The sequence below is a fragment of the Notechis scutatus genome, chromosome 3 (assembly GCF_049901735.1).
Source record: "Notechis scutatus isolate UNSWTSFEM ecotype Mainland chromosome 3, rNotScu1.2, whole genome shotgun sequence".
In the NCBI taxonomy this organism is placed as follows: domain Eukaryota; kingdom Metazoa; phylum Chordata; class Lepidosauria; order Squamata; family Elapidae; genus Notechis; species Notechis scutatus.
The window spans coordinates 50,529,319-50,551,181 of record NC_142011.1 but is presented as its reverse complement, the minus strand read 5'-3'; the positions used below and the strand labels follow the sequence as shown (position 1 = coordinate 50,551,181).

At 39.5% G+C, this 21,863-nt stretch overlaps 1 protein-coding gene across 8 annotated transcripts; it reads right to left on the bottom strand.

The window, feature by feature from the left end:
• Positions 1-1,710: 1,710 nt before the first annotated feature.
• Positions 1,711-21,689, bottom strand: SMIM29 (small integral membrane protein 29). Of its 8 annotated transcripts, XM_087959844.1 has the most exons (6): positions 21,477-21,689; positions 20,062-20,141; positions 10,455-10,627; positions 8,658-8,683; positions 6,733-6,838; positions 1,711-3,099 (listed from the first exon to the last, which is right to left on the bottom strand). In XM_087959844.1, the coding sequence occupies exons 2-6, from the start codon at positions 20,066-20,068 to the stop codon at positions 3,037-3,039; spliced, it is 375 nt and encodes a 124-aa protein (XP_087815970.1). In that variant the 5' UTR covers positions 20,069-20,141; positions 21,477-21,689; the 3' UTR covers positions 1,711-3,036. The 8 variants fall into 8 exon arrangements, with proteins under 8 accessions (XP_087815970.1, XP_087815969.1, XP_087815967.1 ...); XM_087959843.1 differs by lacking the exons at positions 20,062-20,141; positions 21,477-21,689 and adding an exon at positions 16,673-16,823 and having other exon boundaries at positions 10,515-10,627; XM_087959841.1 differs by lacking the exons at positions 20,062-20,141; positions 21,477-21,689 and adding an exon at positions 16,673-16,822.
• Between the last annotated feature and the right edge of the window lie 174 nt (positions 21,690-21,863).

Sequence of the window (21,863 nt, the reverse complement as noted above, 5' to 3'; positions counted from 1 at the left end):
TCCTGGGTCTGCCTCTTTGGCCTTTTTTTGTACATGTCTTGTATGGTACAGAATCATAAGACATTTGGTGGTATAACTGGAATTAAAGTTCTAAATACTGAACCAAGGGCTAGTTAGTCTTGCCATTTTCTACAGTAGTTCTTCCCCCTCCCATGCCACGCTTTTGCTTCAAGCGTGGATTTTCTGGTGGTGGGGCTGGGTAATCCAATTGGTTTATTCATTCTAATAGCACAAACTGCAGATGTATTTGGGCCACAATATTTAATTAGAGAGCTTTACAATCCCCGATTTCCATGTTTACAATGTTTAGGTCTCCAAAATAACACCATAAAAATATGAAATTGCTAAACCCTCTGAATACCTTCAATTCCTACTGTGTGAGGAAAGTTCATGAGCGACAATCTTGGATAGAGAAATGCAGATACTGGGAAGGCTGCACTGTATGTTAAGTTTCAATAGTTGCATAGAGAAGTACAGCTGGTGCAGTTTATGTCATGATAGTATATTAACATAAAGAAGTCTTAACTTTATTAGGTCGGATGTCATGGCTTTTATATCCTTATCTGAATAGAAACAAAAAAAATGGTCTACATTTTAAAGAATTCCTAATAATTGCAAGAATAATCAAATTTAAGGTACTTCTTTTAAAATATACGTAGCCTTTATTCAACAAGAAATAGTACCTGAATCTCCAGATGTTCTTCAATGTCCGATCTGAAACTAGTATTTTGGTATGCCTCTGGGCCAAAACAGACACGATGTCAATAAACTCTGAAGTTAATTGGATGGAACTTTTGTAAACTGAAAGTGGATTCCATCTAGGATCCCAAATTCATGTTTCACAATTTTGCCATAATTATACATTGGAGAACACTTTGGTCAGAATGTCACTTTGCATATACTATAAATAGGAAAAGATTACTTTGTTTCTGAATTCCTGTTATCAAATAATGGACCACTAGTACAGCCTATTCTAGTAATTTTTGCATCCAGTGGATGTTTACCAAAAAGGCATTTTTTATTTCCAAAAACAGAACAATTTGCCTCTCAGATGCTGACCTGATGCTCCTGGCACTAGCGGATATCAGCCAATTATATATCTAAATCCAACTAGTGTGCTGCATTTGACTTAATTTTTTTAGAAAGATCAAAACAGGAACTTCCATTTTGCCCAGCAGAAAATTAACTCCAACCAGAGGACAAATGAATGTAGCAATCTAACACTCAGAATGCCTCATGCTGAAGGTTACTCTTAAATCTCTTCTTCAGCTGCTGTGGGGATGGAAATACATAATTAATCTGTACTTGAGAAATTTCTGTTTTGAGACAGACATCTAGCAGTGTAGAAGTAAATGCGGTACATAAAGGAAAGAACAAGCATTCAGTACATTTAGGAACTAAAATTCATGGCTGGATGTAAATAATGACATTACAGGTTTTTTGCCTGCAGACCCATAACAAAGCAAGAAGTTAATAGCAATATGAGATATAAACCAAAGACATACAGATGGGAATATCATAAAACAAATTACAGTGCACAGTACATATTGATTTCATTGGAAGATGATGCAGGGAATGGCAAAAGAATGCTTTTCTTCATGGTGGCTTCAAACCACCATTAATTCAGCCCATGTAGCTGCACCACCAGTTTATTAACCTTGTGTGTTTAGGAAGAGAAGTGATGGTTGCAATGTGCATTACCATGTGCATTCAGTCTTGTCATGGAAACTTTATTAAATTGACTTTATTTCCAGAACCACAATCATCACATTTCCCCCCTTGCATTAGGAATACATTTTCAACCTCAAAAAGCATCAGATGTGTGCAATATAAGTTGCATCCCAATGTTCTTAAAATGTGTGGAAGACCCACAATTTTGCTAAAAATCAAAACTTCAGGGAAAAATACATAAAGGTATTAAGACACTTTCTCAAAGTTACCAGTGCAGCTTTCCACATTAAGTGCATAATCTGTGTCCATTAGCTAAGTTCAGTAAGCAATGAGTAGCACATTTTTTTTTAGCAAAGCAGCAATGATATTGCTGCACCAAGACGTCAGTCCATCACAGGTATATCAATGGTAACAAGCTGTATTCACAAAGACAGGCATAACAGGTTATAGTACTGTAAAAGCATGATGTTTTACCACAGGTACTCCTAGTCAGGTTCAGTTTTATTTACAAAACAGAGGTGATTTCCCCAATACCAAATACACTGCCTTGTCCTTGTTGAGCTCAAACAGGTCACCAAAGAAAAAAGCTCTCAGAAATAACATGGTCCTTTGTAATAGACATGCTAAGCATCTATACGAACTTCCTAGCCAAACTACATCCTTCCAGCATGTAGCACACAAAACAATTCCAAAGCTGGTGTCATGTACCCATTATCTCGGTTTCAAGAAGTATACCCCCACCCCTCAAGCACAGAGTTGTGCGTTTGGCAATTTTATTCGCTTTTCTCACATCTGTTCAGCAACATGTTACAGGAATCCAACAACTTAATACACCCTTTTATATGCTTAGGCAATAAAGAGAGAAGGCAGCTAGCAATGTGCTGGGATATCATAGCAGCTGCATTCTGATGCTCTTTGTTCACAAAAGGAAATGGAGATTGACTGCTTTGCTTTTGTTTTTGTTTTTTTAAACAAAGCCGAGCTTTTGAAGATTGATGCCCATAATGCAAGAGCTATTCAGTAATACTTTTACTTGAAATTTCATAAACTCTTGTATCTCATCATCCACATAAAAGGTAAATCAGGAGACAGTTGATACGAAGAATGATGCCACATAGCAAGCTGTCCTAGTTTCAAACACAATTCTCCAACCCCTTAGGCTACTCTTTGTACCAGGTGCTCAGTGCCAATCTCCGTGACACGGCTGGCATCCATTACACCTTCTGTTACTGGAAGTCCCAGGAAGAGGCTGTAGTACTGAAGTGTGAAGAAAGGCAGCAGCGTTAATGGCATTCAGGTTGGCACACATGCCAGGTAGAAGAGGTCATCCATCTACATTCTGTGATCAGTCCGAGATGAGTACCATCAAGCCTTCACATCCATAAATGAATTACGATGGGGCTGGTATCCTCCCCAACCTCGCATCATCTGTAATACACAGCACATGTATTTAATATCGCCCTCAGACTTTGAGCAATAGCATATTTCCAAAGAATGGGCATCTTCCATGGCTTACTATTATGACTGAGAATAATAACCTGGCAGTTTTCATTACAATTAGAGTACAGGTAGTCCTCAACTTATAGCAGTTCATTTAGTGACCGTTCAAAGTGACAATGACACTGGAAAAAAATGACTTTATGACCATTTTTCACACTTACGACCTTTGCAGCCTCCCCATGGGCATGTGATTTACATTTGGGTGATTGACAACTGACTCACATTTATGACAGCTGTCGTGTCCCAGAGTCATGTGATCCCCTTTTGGTACCTTCCAACAAGCAAAGTCAAGCAACAGGGAAATCAGATTCACTTAACAACTATGTTACTAATTTAAGAACTGTGGTGATTAACAACTATAGGAAGGCAGGTCATAAAATGGAGCAAACTCACTTAACAAACCCCTCAACAACAAAGTTCAGGCTCAATTGTGGTAGTAAGTTGAGGACTACCAAACAAAGCTGCTTGAATGGAAATCCTTCAGTAAAGTTTTAATGGGAAGGAGATGGGTGCTCCCCCTGCTGTGCCAATACTGCATCATTTTGGAAGCCACTTCAGAAAGTAAAAATGGAGACAACCATTCTTTGTGAAAATCATCTGTGAAACAAAGGAGAAAAAAACAGCTCCCATGCACCGTCTGTATGAAACAACTAGGCTTAAGCATGTTTATGCTTCTGTGAGCAATTCACTTCCTCTTTTATTCAACCATGAAAATGGACAGCCAGGGATCATCTCGGTAATCAAGCAAGATCTGTAATTTCAACTTTCTAATGTTGTTTGTTAAGACTTAACTCTTCATCCTTCCCTTGTATCCTACACATTCCTGAAAGGGGCAAACAACAAAAATGTATTTTTCTTCAGAGTAGCCTCCCTATTTCATTTTTTAAAGGATGTATCTTGGAAAAATACACTGCTCAAAAAAATAAAGGGAACACAAAAATAAGACATCCTAGATCTGAATGAATGAAATATTCTTAGTAAATACTTTGTTCATTACATAGTTGAATGTGCTGACAACAAAATCACACAAAAATTATCAATGGAAATCAAATTTAGCAACCCATGGAGGTCTGGATTTGGAGTTACACTCAAAATTAAAGTGGAAAAAAACACTACAGGCTGATCCAACTTTGATGTAATGTCCTTAAAACAAGTCAAAATGAGGCTCAGTAATGTGTGTGGCCTCCACATGCCTGTATGATCTCCCTACAGTGCCTGGGCATGTTCCTGATGAGGTGGCGGATGGTTTCCTGAGGGATCTCCTCCCACACCTGGACTAAAGCATCCCCCAACTCGTGGACAGTCTGTGGTGCAATGTGGCATTGGTGGATGATGTCCCAGATGTGCTCAGTTGGATTCAGGTCTGGGGAATGGGCGGGCCAGTCCATAGCATCAATGCCTTCATCTTGCAGGAACTGTTGACACACTCCAGCCACATGAGGTCTAGCATTGTCTTGCATTAGGAGGAACCCAGGGCCAACCGCACCAGCATATGGTCTCACAAGGGGTCTGAGGAGCTCATCTCGGTACCTAATGGCAGTCAGGCTACCTCTGGCGAGCACATGGAGGGCTGTGCAGTCCCCTAAAGAAATGCCACCCCACACCATTACTGACCCACTGCCAAACCGGTCATGCTGGATGATGTTGCAGGCAGCAGAATGTTCTCCACGGTGTCTCCAGACCCTGTCATGTCTGTCACATGTGCTCAGTGTGAACCTGCTTTCATCTGTGAAGAGCACAGGGTGCCAGTGGCAAATTTGCCAATCTTGGTGTTCTCTGGCAAATGCCAAACGTCCTGCACGGTGTTGGGCTGTAAATACAACCCCCACCTGTGGATGTCGGGCCCTTATACCCCCCTCATGGAGTCTGTTTCTGACCGTTTGAGCAGCCACATGCACATTTGTGGCCTGCTGGAGGTCATTTTGCAGGGCTCTGGCAGTGCTCCTTCTGTCCCTCCTTGCACAAAGGTGGAGGTAATGGTCCTGATGCTGGGTTGTTGCCCTCCTACGGCCTCCTCCACGTCTCCTGATGTACTGGCCTGTCTCCTGGTAGCCCCTCCATGCTCTGGACACTACGCTGACAGACACAGCAAACCTTGCCACAGCTCGCATTGATGTGCCATCCTGGATGAGCTGCACTACCTGAGCCACTTGTGTGGGTTGTAGACTCCGTCTCATGCTACCACTAGAGTGAAAGCACTGCCAGCATTCAAAAGTGACCAAACCATCAGCCAGAAAGCATAGGAACTGAGAAGTGGTCTGTGGTCACCACCTGCAGAACCACTCCTTTATTGGGAATGTCTTGCTAACTGCCTATGCTTTCCACCTGTTGTCTATTCCATTTGCACAATAGCATGTGAAATTGATTGTCAATCAGTGTTGCTACCTAAGTGGACAGTTTGATTTCACAGAAGTGTGATTGACTTGGAGTTACACTGTGTTGTTTAAGTGTTCCCTTTATTTTTTGAGCAGTGTACAAAGCACTTTTGGCTAGAAAGCTTTGTGATGTATGCCAAAATTTCTGCATTACATTAGAATAAACAATTTACCCGAGAGATGCACACTGCTGTTAGCTTAGCTCTTTTTTATAAGGAAAATAATAGTTATGAGAAAAATGAAGTATACAAAGAGCTCCAGCTAACTCAGATGACGTTTCTAGAGGCAGTATATCTGAACCATGCAGCTCAAGAAAAAAGGCATAGACTCAAACTACAAGCAGTATTCAATTGGGACTGGAACCTGTGGTCATTGTGATCTAAAGTTGCTTTCTTGCTGGAAATTGACAAAAAAAAAGGAGAGAGCACTCATGACCACAAGATGCTGCAACTGTAAATGCAACCCTGATGTCAAGTGCCCAGATTAAGATCAAATGACCATGAGGATAGTGCGATGGTCATATATACAAATACAGATGGTCTGGAATGAAATTATTTTATTTTCTCTCTTTCCTGAACAGACAAAAATATTAAGAATTTATTGCTCACATCACAATTCGTGGTGTCTTGACACAACATAACTCAGGGTTTTGAGAACATGTGAGTGCGCTTGCAAAATGACTTAAAGAGGGATCTGCCTATTCAAAAAATGTGTGCCAAAGCAATGTAATCATTGGCAAATCAGCAGAATATTGTCACTTCAATGCCCACTTGATACACACACTTTTGGGAAGAGTATCTTTCACAACAAAGGATTAGGCTAATTCTCACCATTTTGTTTTCTAAGGAAGTAAATGGGGCTATTATTAAAAAGAATAATGATATATTATTTTAAAATAAGACATTTTCTCTTTTGATGATTTTTAAGTGTAACAAGTCAAGCAGTATATGGTGAGTTCAAAAAGGAGATACTCCTAGTTATACTGCAGTTCTAGGTGCCATGTTGAGTCCAACTGAATCACAGATACTTTGAAAATATGATGTGTAACTGCTTCCCTCTCTCCCTCTTTTCCAAGTGATAGTTACATAGGCAAATCACATCTCAACACACAACTGTCCATAAATATCCTGAAACATGGCTCTGCAATAGGTATGTAATATGCAAAATACACCCCACATATGCTTACTTTAGTGTCCTCTGGCTCCACTAGGAGTTCTTGCTCAGCCTCATGCAGCTCCTCTGCAGGATCGTAACTGTACATTGGCAGCAGGTGGTGGCGTAGTCGATCATATCTAGGAGGCAGATTTGTCAGAGTATAATCTAAAACTGTCTTCAAGCAATTAAAAGCTGCTACAACTTTTTTCTCATGATCCTGGCACTGGCTCAGGCAAGGTAGAGCTACATCATAAAGCAATGTCAGGGATGAACAACAATCATAATTTCAGTATAATAAACATTTTAAAATCCTAAATAGTTTAGTGTTCAAATGTGCTAGATCACTGTGTATCTATTAGTCTCTTGCACTAATAATTATTTTCAAGTAACTATGATCCAAATTTCAGTCACAAAGCTAGTTTATATTTTGATAATGTACCTAAAGTTCCAATCATCAGTTGTCAGTCTTCAGCAACCTGATATTCTTCAGATGTTCTGTACAACAAAATTCCAGAATTCCTAGGTATAATTTTCATTTGCCAAGTGAGCTGGGAATTCAGGGAATTGTAGATCCAATATATTCAGCAGCACAAGGTTACGTAAGCTTTGCATCGAATGTGTGTTTATATTTGTCAGAGGAAAACTCTGAAAGTTTTACCCATACTCCAAAGTATAATACAGATGATTTAGCATAAAAAAGAACAGTCCATATCATTACTGACAAACCACTTTGCACATTAAATGTTTATTTTGCACTCACCTAAAATTATATTTCTGTTGATGCTTATCCAGAACATTCTGATGTTTATCCACTATAGTGCAATGTTAATATAGGGATTATAATGAAATAACCATAGAGTATTGGATGGTTCTTCTAATTACAACCCATCTATCATAAACCCATGATTAATGAAAATGCATCCATGCAGCAACAATTTCTACGGTTTTAAATATGATCGAACTCCCCTTTCCCATCACAACTCAACACATAAGGTTGGATGCTAGCTAGAATGTTTAAAATAGGTGTTAGGAATAACAAGGTTACCTAACGTAGTTTGGGTAAAATAATATATATAAACTATGATAGTAAGTTTAAGTGTGTGTCACTTTAAACTGCAAAGCATGTAATTTTGGGTGTGGTTGTAAAACCGCCATAAGAGGGAGCAAGAGAACCTACTTGCTTGCTGGATTGATGGATTGATGGTTTGCTAACTGCGTATTCCCTGCTGCTGAGTTTTTGAACGTCGAAGGAAGAAAGGAGGTTTGACTTCTTTATATCTCTACTGCGAGGAGATATATTACTGGACTGATATTTGTAAGTTTACTAACCTCTTTTTCGACACTGGACTTTGCAACTGAATAATCCCCGAACGGACTGAACTAGTGAATGATATATGGACTGTTTGACTATGCTAAAACTCTTACTGGAATAAACTATTTAACTAGCACAGTGTATCTGTTTTACTGAGTGTAAGCTACAAAAACGTTTATCTCACATATTTGCCTGCCTGCCTGACTGCCGTGCACATTCTGCTAGGGTGTATCCCTAATAACAGGTATATCAGAAAATAATATTCGCCAAAGTGATAATTAATAAGTATCCAAAATGGATCCTACAATACAACACATTGAAAGAATATTATTTTTAATACAAGATTTAAAAAAGAGTTACTAGTCAACCTCATATCAAAATGTATCGTTAACTTTTACTGTACTTCTCAGAAGCCATTTTTCAGGGCCATTTAATGAAAGAAAAAAGAGGAACATGTCATATTTCAACCAACATATAAAAAGCAAAGTGCATTATTCCATTTTACATTATTTAATGAATTGATCTATCTGTTTACAGTAGAGTAAGTATGTAATTGACTGCAGTATTAAAAAAAAGAATCCCTTCTAGCAAGAAGATAGATTTAAAAAGACCAAGAGCCCCAATCTCCTACTGGAATTTCTTACCTCCTTTTTTTCTGGATATACATCATCTGCAATGACAAAGGGGAAGGAGAAAACAATTATGAGAGGAATGTGAATATGTTTTAGACATTATTTCTTCTAACTGGAAATAAAAATAAAACAAGAAAGAAAAAGAATACAAGGAATATGAACATCAGTGTCAGCATTTGTGTCATTAGTCTAGGTGCAATTTTCACAAGCCACATAATGGTAACATAAGAGGAGCACCCAATTCATTTAAGATGTGACCTTAAGTGTTGAATGATAAAGATACTGAAAGATGTAGCTCTAGGTAGATAAAATCTCACCAAAGTCCAGGCACCAATCTGGTACCTTCCAGGAATATCAGATTACAGCTACTTTACTTCCCTCAACTAGCCTAGCCTTTGATAATATTGACCCAAGAACAAAAAGAGCTGTAAGATACCACAGTAGGGATGACTATCTTTTCAGTGGAACAGATTAAAACAAAGTCCTATTTTGGCATCCCCTTTATGAAAGCTGTTGGCCATTAAGAAGCTACTTTCAGTTTCTGAGCATCTTGAGGCAATTACAAGTTGCAGGGGCCCGATTTTATGCAATACAATGTTTGAGCTGTGGCTTTCAGATGCACTGAATATAAAAGTCAAGAGCAGAGCAGCTTTCATATAATCTAATTACATATCTACCAAGCTATAAAATTCTTCAATCAATTTACATTTTAGGCATACAATTAAAAACATTCACTTTTTTCAAACTTGATAATTTAAGGTCCTCTTAGAGCAGGGGTGTCAAACTCGATTTAATTGGGGGCCGCATCAGGGTTGTGTTTGACCTCAGGTGGGGGGCATGGCCAAGGGGCATGGCCAGCTCGACATCACTCGTGTCGGGGGTGCCTCTGGTGGCCCAAGCGCTCTGCCAGAGAAAATAAGCACCTGAGCTCCATTTTTGGCTGTGATGGCCTGCTGCCACCCTCTGCCAGTGAAAACGGAGCTGTTTATGGCCAAGAAGGAGGAGCTGCAGTGTTCAGTCCATACGTCCACCTTTCTAAAGGGACACTTCTCCCTCCACCTCACTTGCTCCCGCATGTTTCCACCGCGGTCTCACACTTCGCCATGTCAACTTGCTTACCTCCGCCCCGTTTCCTCTTCCTTCTCACCCTTAAACATACACACAAACATGCACAGACCTCACATCACCAGAGGGACTCGCCCATGCGCTGTCTCCTTGCAGAAGGTCCTGGAGAGCATTGCGAAATTTGGCAGGTGGGGAGAGAGACCTGCTCATCCAGGAAGGGTCTTGGTGGTGACCCAGCCCCTTCTTTGGCACCACAGAGCTCACAGGGCTCAGGTGGGTGACTTCTCCCCACCGGTGCTTTCCCGCCCCAGAATGCCAAGAGATTGTATCTTCTTGAGGACTTTGAGGCAAGCAGCCAAGAGGCGGGGCCGGGCATGGTGAGTGACATCAAGTTGGCCACGCGCATCCAGTCACGCCCATCCAACCACGCCTACCCAGCCAGTAATTAGGACAGAGAACCGGTTGTTAAATTATTTGAATCCCACCACCGAATAATGGCACTCACTAACTGAAAAGACTGCAACTGTTGCAACAGAAACTGTTGATTAAGAATTGATATTGAGACTTATCTTTTTTTTTTCTTTTCAAAGAAAAACTTTCCATCATGTTCCATTGTTTGACATAAAAACTAGAGCAGCATTTCTCAACCTCACAACTTTTAAGATGTGTAATCTTCAACTCCCAGAATTCCCCACCCAGCATGCTGGTCTAGAAACCAAGTGCTTCTGTCTTGAGTCCACTCACCACTGCCATGACGATTCCAACAATGGTGATAAGGAAAAACGGCACTAGAATATAACCCACCAGGGAGTCACTGGTTGGCCCAGCAGAAGTGGGCATAGTGGTGTTATTCATGGCATAGAAAACTTGCTTGACAGGATCGGAGAAGCAGCTCCTGTCATCATTGGGAAGTCCACCTCACAATGATTAAAAAAAAAAAAGTTTTAGGATTAAAACACATTCTTAATGTTGCCATAAGCCACTCTTCTTTCCTCCTCCCAAACCCGCTGCCATTCAAATAACTGCACATAAGACAGTCACAAGCGTATCACATGCTACCCCTCACACTAGAATCAATGAACGAAATCCTTTAAAACATTTAGCCCTGAGACATGAATGAAAGCTAAATGAAACTGAGAAAAAGGGTGAATGCGCAAGACAAATAAACCATTCCAAGACAAAAAGAGAATGACAAGACAGAAAGTTAGAGTAATGGAAATAATGCTGGCATCTTGGCCTAAGCCAGTGTAACTGACATCTAATATCTTGCTTTCTATATATTTCCCATAATGGAGAAAAGCAAAACTCTGCAACCCCTACCACACCCCCTCCCCCTTCAGCACATTCTATTAGTAATATTTAATATAACAGCAAAATTTGCTCCATGCTAGGCCCACCTATAAAACCAAGTACAAAAACTTGTTTTGGTCTAAGGTTAATAAACCTGTGGCCCTCCAGGTGTTGATGACAGACTTCCCAATAGACATGCCCTGAATGACCAATGGAACAATACTGGAGAATGGGGCAGAGTTGTGTGGTAAAGCACATAATTTGTTTGCAGAATATCCCAGAAACAATCCCCGTTATCTCCAGGTACAGATTTGTTTGGTAATCAGGTCTTAAAATATTGAATTAGTCTGTGGTTCATATCTTCGTATTTTCAAGATACTCATAAATAATCTTATAGGAATATTGGATAACAATTTTTTTTTCAAATTCTGAACTGGGTGTACAGGTTTTTATTGTAAATACCATTTGTAAATGCAACTGAGATACAGGATACAGATATAATCTAGATTTATATTACTATGAGATGTAAGAAGCCAGGTTGGACAAGTTCCTTGTGGCCCCTTGCAATGGTATATGGGAATGACCTTGAGAAGAGATGTAGCCTAGGAAACTATCAGATAAAAGAGAGAGGGGCCTGCAAATGCTTAATGGACAAAGAAAGTTAAGGAGCTGCCCTAACATATCAGACTGTTGAAGGTTACAGCAGGAAATCTATGGTTGCTGTTCAGATTTGCAAGGTTCTGTTAATATAGTCTGACAGTAACATAGCACTGGCTCATCTGGTCATGTTTTTGGTCTGGTTACCTGGGAGGGCTGATACCAATTTTGCAAGTCTCAAAATAAAAATCTCTCCTGGTCATCACTTGTTATAGTCTTACACATTAGGGTGGATCCTTCTTAAATGTCTTATTAAATATTTGAGTACGGTCCCTCAAATCTCAGGTTGGAGGCCAATCCAAAGAACTGGGGCAGCTACAAAGTTAAGAGATGGTCTCACAAATCTGGCACTGTGTCATTTAGAGTTTTAAAGGTGATAACCAGCATCTTTAACTACACCCAGAAAGAAACTAAGGGCTAGGGCAACTGACGCAACAGTAATGTAACTTGATAAACTGTGGGCCACCCAGAATTATAAATGCCACAGAGTCTCAGCCAACTGCAGCTTCTGAATATTCTTCAAGGGCAGCCCCATGTACACAGCCCAGTAATCTAATCAGGAAGTGATTAAGGCATGACTGTGAGCAAGGCCTCCCAGTGGAACAATACTGGAGAATGAGGCAGAGTTGTGTGGTAAAGCCAGGAATGGCACACCAGCAAAGCCTCCCCGCAAGCTATGGCCACTACCGGCTCTTCCAACAAGAGCTTCAAATATAGGAGGACCACCAAATTGCATACCAGTTCTGTCCAGGGGAATGTTACCCCATCCAGAGTCAAAGATGTCAGCTCTCGTTTCTCCCCATCTAGGCCCTTATAGCCTCCAGTCTCTGAGAAGGAAGTTAATTAAACAGCTTCACTTGCTCAGCATGAGGTAGAGATGCATAATTTGGTACTGTCAGCACACTGATAATACTAAACCCCAGATAAGGCTGAATTTATCTTGAGCTAACAGAATGTGAAGAAAGCACTACAGAAACAAATGAACTCGATGCCTATGAGACTATCTGTTCCACAGCTATAATTCGATACTGGAGAATCATTCAAATAATTTAAAAAGCTGGGAATTAAATGGAAGGATGTCATCTGTGATAAACACTTGTGGAAGAGAATCAACCTAATGCCCAGAAGACATTTCTTTAGATACTTACTGTGTCAATTCCTAAAAGCCCCAACACATAGCAAATGCCACATTCTGAGCACTTACAGATTTACACATTCCTACTTCTTCTGAAAGCCACAACAATTCAGATTTGGTGGCAGAATGGAGATTTGAACTGGGCCCTCTTACTCTGTTCATTGTCTGCAACCTGGCCTTCCCAGATTTTCTGTGATCACAAGAAACAAATTTCCAGCAACCACATTCACTGATTAAGCAACAGCTATCAGGAATAGGCCACAAACATCCGGATTATCACTACAGTGGATGAAAGCAAAGCAACACAGAAGATTCTATCCTTTTACTGCCATCTAGTTACTGCCTCAACCTTTGCTGTCTGGATGTAGCAGTCTTATTAAATAATAACTTTATTATACATTTGGCAATCTACCCAGTCAGCCAAACCCAAAGTCAGACTAATAATTTCTTAGGTAAGGCTACAATTGGCTTGGAGAGTTCCATGGCGCCCCATTAGTTCCATGGCAACTTTGACTTACGACCACAATTGAGCCCAAAATTTCTGTTGCCAAGCAGGACAGTTAAGTGACTTTTGTCCCATTTTATGAACCTTCTTACCACAGCTGTTAAGTGAATTGCTGCAGTTAAGTTAGTAACACAGTTGTTAAGTGACTCTGGCTTTCCCATTGACCTTGCTTGTCAGAAGGTCGCAAAATGGGATCACATGATCCCGGGACAAAATTGCCAAGCATCCAATTTTGATCATCTGAACACGGGGATGCTGCAACAATTATAAGTGTGAAAAATGGTCACAGGTCATTTTTTTTTTCAGAGCTGTTGTAACTTTGAACAATCACCAAACAAATGACTACCTGTACAGCAGACTCATGGTCATTACTACAACTTTCATATAATGTATTTCATGTATACATTCATGTACATTATGGATTGCCTAATGTGTATTTCATATAAATATGCAGAGAGCCAGTTTAATCCAGTTATTAATGCACCAGGCTAGAAACAGGAGACTGAGTTCTACTCCCATCTTAGGCATGAAAGCCGGCTGGGTGATCACCCTCTCTCTGCTCAACTCATTTCACAGGATTGTTGTTGTAGAGAAAACAGGAGCGGGGAGGAGTATCAGATATGTTTAAAGGCTTGAGTTATTTATAAAATAATAAAGGCAGAATATATGTATATAAGGCACTGCATGGAATGTACCATCAACAGATAGCTGAGGTGGCAGACATTGGGAAATCCTACCAGTGGCTGGAAAAGGCTGGACTAAAAAACAGCACAGAGGCATAGCAGCACAAGAACAAGCAGTAAGCGCCAGATCCATAGAAGCAAGAGTCTACCACACTAGACAGAACCCGAGGGGTATACCGTGCAGAGGCCTCAGAGACAGCCCAATACATAGTGGCAGGGTGTAAGATGCAGACAGGGACAGTATATACTGAGCGGGACAACCAAAAAGCTGACATTGTGTACAGAAACATCTGCAATGTATAGGCTAGACTCTCCCAAGTCCAGAGGGAAGATTCTTCAAAAGGTTATGGAAAATAACAAGGCTGTGGGACTTCCAGATCCAGACGGACAAGCTGATACTGGTCAATCAACAGACATCACGATAATAGACAAGGAACAGAAGGTGCAAGATGGTGATAGATGTACTGGTGCCAAGTAAAAGCAACATCAGGAAGGAGGTGTATGACAAGCTAGAGAAGTACCAGAGCCTGAAGGCGGAATTAGAAAGTAAAGACCAAAGTGGTCTCAGCAGGGGTCTCAGCACTCAGGGCTGTGACCCCTAAGCACCAACAAATCTCCCATGAACACCAGCAAAGCTCTATGTCCAGAAGAGTGCTGTGCTACAAACAACTAAAATACTGTGCAGAATTCACAAACTCCCAGGCCTCTGTAAGAGTCCTGGGAGGGCTTTAGAAGGATTTTGGAAGATTTTGTACATATAGTTGCAGCTTGGTTAATGAATACAGCAATACATTATGATGAAAATAAAGAATATATGAAAATAGATAGCTTATGGTGTGGTATTGGTGAGGGTTAAGTAAGCAAGAGTATATATACACAGTATATATACACGAACACAATACAGAAGCCTGATGATGGCAGATGAGATTCTGCCGAAACGTTGCTACAACTTTAAAAGCACAACTATTATGACGTGGGAAAATACCCGAACAAAGCTGAATGCCATACATGTAAGTACCCGCGAAAACTTAAGAAAACATATATATACATATATTATCTATCTATCTATCTATCTATCTATCTATCTATCTATCTATCTATCTATCTATCTATATGGTTTCCCATACAGTATGGTTGGATCAGAACCCAATGATCTCCAGTTAATGTTACTGTATGATGCAATGAGGAGTGAAGAAATTTTTAAGACGAATGCTGACTGATAGGTGGTATATGCCAAGTACAAACAATTGTTACTTTTGAAAGAAGTAAAACTAGAGGACGACACAAAAATTCTTCATCAAATGGACATCAGCTTTGGGAAATTCAGGGGAAATGTAAGTTGAATAGAGTGGGAATGGGGGGCTTAAGCATATTGGTGAAACAAAAGAAATTAGATCAAGAAAGTATGGAAACTGAACAAATGAAAATACAATAGTGAATGTTCAATATGAAAAATGTATGTTGAGGTGGTTTGGATATACAGAAAGAATGAACTGAGATAATAGGAGAAAATTGAGAAAGTCATTTGGATTTGATGAGAACTTGAAAAAGAGGAAGGTGAGAAGTTTGGAGACCAAAGATAAATATATGAAACAGTAATATAGACATTGTGGAAGAACAGGATAGAAAGATTCCAAAAGGCGTAATGCATGGCATTGGCATTAACAGAGTTTTAACTATTTTTTAACTTCTTTCTCCTCACCTCAAACAACATAGTTTACCCAGAAAGAAAAGTTATATAAACAAAACCACTGTTTTGTTTTAACAGTCAAAAAATTCCTTTGACAATATTTACTTACTTATATCTATTCTTTACATTTACATAACCCCTTCAGATGAGATTATTTCTCAAGAACTGGACCCTATGTTGTATACCCTACGATGCCACACGCTCCTCTGGTATCTATTAAGTAAAATAAGAACACCTAAAACCCTATGAAAGGAATTCATAAAATTATCCCAACACAGATTTTTTTAAAGTATGTATAATCCTAATCATGAATTTCTGAAAGAAGGCCACCTTATTTGCAATTATGTAGCCAAAAGGCTCCCAAAGAACTTTAAAAAATAAAAATCAAAGTGAACCACAGTGCTCAACTTGGTTTAGAAAAGCCATAGAGCAGTGTTTCTCAGCCATGGCAACTTTAAGACGTATGGATTTCAATTCCCAGAATTCCCCAGCCAGCATTCCCAAGGAATTCTGAGAGTTGAAGTCCACACGTCTTAAAAGTTGTCACGGCGGAGAAAGGCCCCACTCCACCAGATCTCGACAAAACAGAAGCGTCCTCCAGTGAACCAAAAGGCGTGAACCTTCAAGGGGACGACAGATAAGGTAATATGGGAAGAAGGCCTATGTAACTCGGCAGAGTAAACAGAACGCAAGCCCACATCCATCCAAACCACGGAACAGTGTCCTCTGGCAAACTCAGGGCCGGCCCGTCCAAGCCGAGACTTAATCCCTCTCCTCCTCCCGTTTCCAGCAACGGCAGCGCTTCCCTCTTCGGCATCCCCAGGTTTACAACAGCATCTCCGTATATTAAAAGCACCTCCGCAACGCTCATCTTCTTCCCGGAAGTCTCGCCTCGAACTGGGGGTGGAGAGAAAAATCAATGCGTCTCCACCTCCCAGCCATTTCCCCGGTGACTCGTTCACTTCTCCATTTGCTTTCAAGTGGGGCGGACCCAGCTCTTACCTCCCTTCCTCTTGTCAGCTCCCGCCCCCCGCCGCCTCGCTTGGTTGCTGCAAACAAACGCGCACGCCCTGCGCACCTCTCGAGCTTCACGCCCTTTCAAACACCGGCAGGAAAAGCCGAAAGGCGCGTGACTGAGACCGCACATTGGGGGTGGGGGGGGAGCAGCAGCCAATCCCCAAACAAAGTTCCGCCAGGTAACGCGCGATTGGCCATCGGGGCAGCAGAGGGCGGTCTCCGCCTTTATAAGCCCGGTGAAAGACAGTGACGAGGGAAAATAGCCGCGTTCTGCTTAGGTGGGCTGTATGTAGAGGTTCGCCTCAGCGCCGTACCGGGTTCTCATTTGATCGTCCGTCTGGGGGTGGGGGGGGGGGGGGATGTTCTCTGAACTGCAATGCGAAAAGTTCCGAAAGTGTACTTTGAAACTGGGTTTTGAAAACAAAATACGAAAGGTTCCAATGTAAAGGGGATGCGCATCGAACTCTAGCCTGGCTGTGGCTCATTGGTGTGAATATTTTGCGGCTTCATTTGACAGTTGTGTAACACTATCCACCGTCCAATGTGATGGTCAGGGGTAATTTATGGAAAATAAATCCTAGGAATTAGCCGAAAAAGGGTTGGCAATAAGGCGACCTGTCTTATGATGCCTTTACATAACAGTGACTCAATCTCATGAGCATTGCCTTCAGTTCTAGCCAATTTTTAGAGGAAGTATCCAGAACCGGATAAAAATGTAGAGAACTCTCAGAGAGTCAAAATATCTCCTCCAGAAGGAAGGAATGTTATTTGTGCCAAAAAAATATAGTCCTCAGCCTGGAGGCAGTTTTTGTTAAATGAGAGGAAACTATGATACTTTAAGGATTGCTTGTATGAATCAATCCCATTTTATCTAGTCAGATTCTCAATGGAGAACTATGGTAAAGTCAGCTCATTCATAGGTAAAGTTCTGATGGTCAGGTTGAGGATTATATACACTGTTCAAAAAAATAAAGGGAACACTTAAACAACACAATGTAACGTGGAGGAGGCCGTAGGAGGGCAACAACCCAGCATCAGGACCGTTACCTCCGCCTTTGTGCAAGGAGGGACTGGAGGAGCACTGCCAGAGCCCTGCAAAATGACCTCCAGCGGGCCACAAATGTGCATGTGGCTGCTCAAACAGTCAGAAACAGACTTCATGAGGGTGGTATAAGGGCCCAACATCCACAGGTGGGGGTTGTGCTTACAGCCCAACACCGTGCAAGATGCTTGACATTACATCAAAGTTGGATCAGCCTGTAGTGTTTTTTTCCACTTTAATTTTGAGTGTAACTCCAAATCCAGACCTCCATGGGTTGCTAAATTTGATTTCCATTAATAATTTTTGTGTGATTTTGTTGTCAGCACATTCAACTATGTAATGAACAAAGTATTTAATGAGAATATTTCATTCATACAGATCTAGGATGTCTTATTTTTGTGTTCCCTTTATCTTTTTGAGCAGTGTATTTAACTCCAACACTCCTAGTTTATGTACTCACATACTTAATGAAACTGTGAAGGATTGAAAAATCTACCTAATATCTTTAACTTGGTTCTAATAACCACACAATATGAAACAGTTACTTTCAGAGAGTTCTGGAGAAGGCAATATATTTTTTACATTTTTTTTATTTATGAATTATCATCAGCCCAAATCAATCCACTACAGGATGAAGATCTCTTCTTCAACACCACACTAGTCCAATGTGGGTTGACAGGTAGACATGTTTTGATCTTCTGGTCCAGGGTGCAAAAGAAGGTCCCAAGTCACACAGCTGGTTCTGTACCTTGTGGCTTCCATATCATAGGGTAATAGTGTAATAGGCACTTGTCACCAATAAACCTGGTATAGCTCAGCCCTGTGTGGGGAACAAAGCCATACTGCATATGAACCATGCTAGGTATAAAGGAACAGCAAGATCCAATTCAACTGGAACAAAAGGATGCTGAGTAAGCATGCAGAGAATGTCCCAGTGAGGACAGCACAGCCATTTGTTATGGACTGGAAGCAAAGAAAGAAGCAGCATCATAGCATCTGCATGAGGATAGGAAGTGTACAATTCATGGTATGAATTGTATTCTCAAGAGCAATGATTTATATTTTCCTATAAAAGTTAAGGATAAAAGCTGGATAGTTAAAAATACTGTAAACAATAAGATTTCATGAAGGGAAAGCATGCTAAAACTGATCTGAGTTCTACCACTTGGGAGATGGAGAATTTGAACATAAAATCATTTTAGCCTATTTCAGGTCTATTTTAGTTTAACTTAAATGGTGCATCCTTTTGGATTTGCCTATTGCTCTTGAGACTTAATCTTCTACACTCTTTATTGTTTCCTCTTTGAAGTACGAGATTAAATCGGTGAGGAAAAATGACTCTCTGTGGTAATGTACTGCATGTGTTCCAAGCTATTCAAATCTAAGATCCTGAACCAATAGTTATGAGAGATGAAAGAACTGCTTTTCTGACCACACTTACAAATAAATGGCTGTTTTCATAAAACATGCCAACTATGACTAACTGAAAAATCCAAAACAGGATATGACACAATAGCCTTCTGTGGCTGTTCCCCTACAATTAGTATTTAGAGCTAATTGCCTTCAGTTCCGAGTGATATACAAATGTCCAGACTAGTACCCACCAAAACCAGCTTGTTCCTTATTTGGTGTAGCCCTCTTATAAAACCTTATAAATTGTTATCTGCAGACAATCAAGATCCATAGTTTTATGTACACATTATATAAAGAAGTATTTCTTTTTAATTCTTTTATTCACAAACCATCAAACTAATCAAAATTAGTACAGATCTTTATAAGATCTAATCTTGTCATTCAACCTCTTCAACCTATCATTCTCCAATATTAGATTAATAATATTAGATCGAATAAGTTTTTCTCCGTACTTTCATTCACAAACCTGTGTCTAGATGTGCTGAATATTGAAAATCAAGAGCTATGCAGTTAAACTTTGCACCTCTCAGGAAGAGTGTCAAGCCCACTAAGCATCAGTAGGATGGAGGCAATATTATGATGTATAAGGATTTCTTAAAAGGCAAACATTCCTTTCCTGCTTGAACTAGTACAATTTTTATTGTTATATTTTAGTTAAGACTCATATTTATAACAAAGCAGCCGCTGTTAGTCTCCCATAATTGAGAACCTTGCATTCCTTGTGGGAAGAGTAGGCCTCCTGAATTTTTGAAGGCTGTCATTCTGTTCCTAGAGAATGTTATTATGACTCCAACAATGAGAATGGAATATATTAGAAATGATAAAAGGCAAATATTAAAAATTCATTTAAATCATTGCTCGGTGTTTGAGACATTTTTGAACAAGAATCAAAAGAACACTTATGACCCCTTCTACTCACTATTCATTCCTTGCTGTCTTTCTTGCCTAGCTGTAGATATATCTTGTCAGCACTGTGTCTTGAGAGAGCTCCATGTCATTCTTCAGTTCAACAGTTCATGACAAATATAAAGGGAAAAATTAAATGAAGAGGGAGAAAAACAATGGTAAATACTAATATCCAGTAATGCTATCAATTATAGTCTTTCATACCCAAGCAGCCTTGCAGGGAAATAGGAAGTATAACTACCATTATAATCTTCCTAGTGATCTGTACCTTTGGAGAAAAGAGCTAACAATTGTTTCCAAGCGCATGAACCTCTAGAGTTAAAATATGGTATTTTGGCAATGTCCCTTTCTTAAAATTACATTTCTAGTTCTAAGTTCTCACCGTTTTAGTTTAACTTACAAATATTAAAGGAGATACAAAACTGATCACATGCTTAGATAATCTCTCTAGAGGATCAGACATTGCAAACGTGCCTATAGTATTTTCTAAAGAAATGTCTGAATTATTTTTATGGAACTCACATTAATTTTTCACTCCCAGCAGTACTAATATTGTCCATTTTTGCATAATAACATAGTCACTGCTTTTTATATATATCCAGCTCTTTAATTGCCATAACCTACCAGCATTATTTTAACTGTATTTGCCTTTAAATGAGTATTTAAAATCAAATTAATAAGTTTTCATTATTAATTGTAATTAAATTGTTACCATTTTCTTAGGAATCCAAAAAAAAAAAAAAAGATGGGCAATTTTAATAGTAACATTTGACTAAATCTAAGCATGCTGTTCCTGAAGATATTAATTTCAATTCTGTACAACAGATATTATCTCCTTTTATGATGGTCTAGGGCTAGGCTAGTGGTCCAGTCATAGCTGCTCTCTGAAAAAAACCAACAGCTGGATGAATATACAAAGGCTACTACCTTCTTTGCCATTCCTCTTCCACCTCTCCCAAAGCAACAATAGCCTGCATTATAAAATGTGATTCACCTAAATAGCAACTATTTTGTAAAAAGGAAAACTACATTGTGATAACTGGTGTTTACTTTTTAATAACTGATAGTTTTGTGTAATATTAGAGATAACTTTCTTCTACTATATTTTAATGCTTTGCTCCCAGTCTGTGAATATAGACATTTTAAAATTTGCATTAAAATACGAACTCATAGTGATTGAAACAAATTTGGTTACCAAATCTCATGCTGCTGACAAGACAGGACAGTTGTTTTCCAATCAGCTGCTAAAATATTTTCACTATGATCATAGCCATACTAGGACATTTCTTTGTACATATTTGATTTTTTTAAAAAAAAAATCACTATAGTTCAAAATGTTTTCAACACCGATTCTACTTACTACTACTCTATAATAAATATATTTAGGAATTGGAAGATTACACTAGGCCTAAAATGTTATGCACTTACCTGAGAATAAATTTAATCCAGTTCAATAGGGCCTATTTCTGAAATGCATCAAATTGTACTATAAAGTGTTAAAGAATAATAGATATATTTTTCTTGTATTCAACTAGGGAATCAATAGTGAGATTTGAATAGTCTCCAGTTTCTTTCCAAGCACAGTTTGTGCATTAGGGAGTTGATGCCAAACAAGATGTGTAGATTTTGTCTTTCAGTTCTCTGCATGAAGAACGAATTTGAAATACATTGGAAAGGATGTCAGAAATTATTTTGTCATCATGATAGAAAACTGCACAAAATACAAGCCCTTAGAAAATCTCTCTGCATACAAATCATAATAAAATAGCAGATGTGTCAATTTGCAATCTATCTTAAAATATGGCAGTGAGTTTA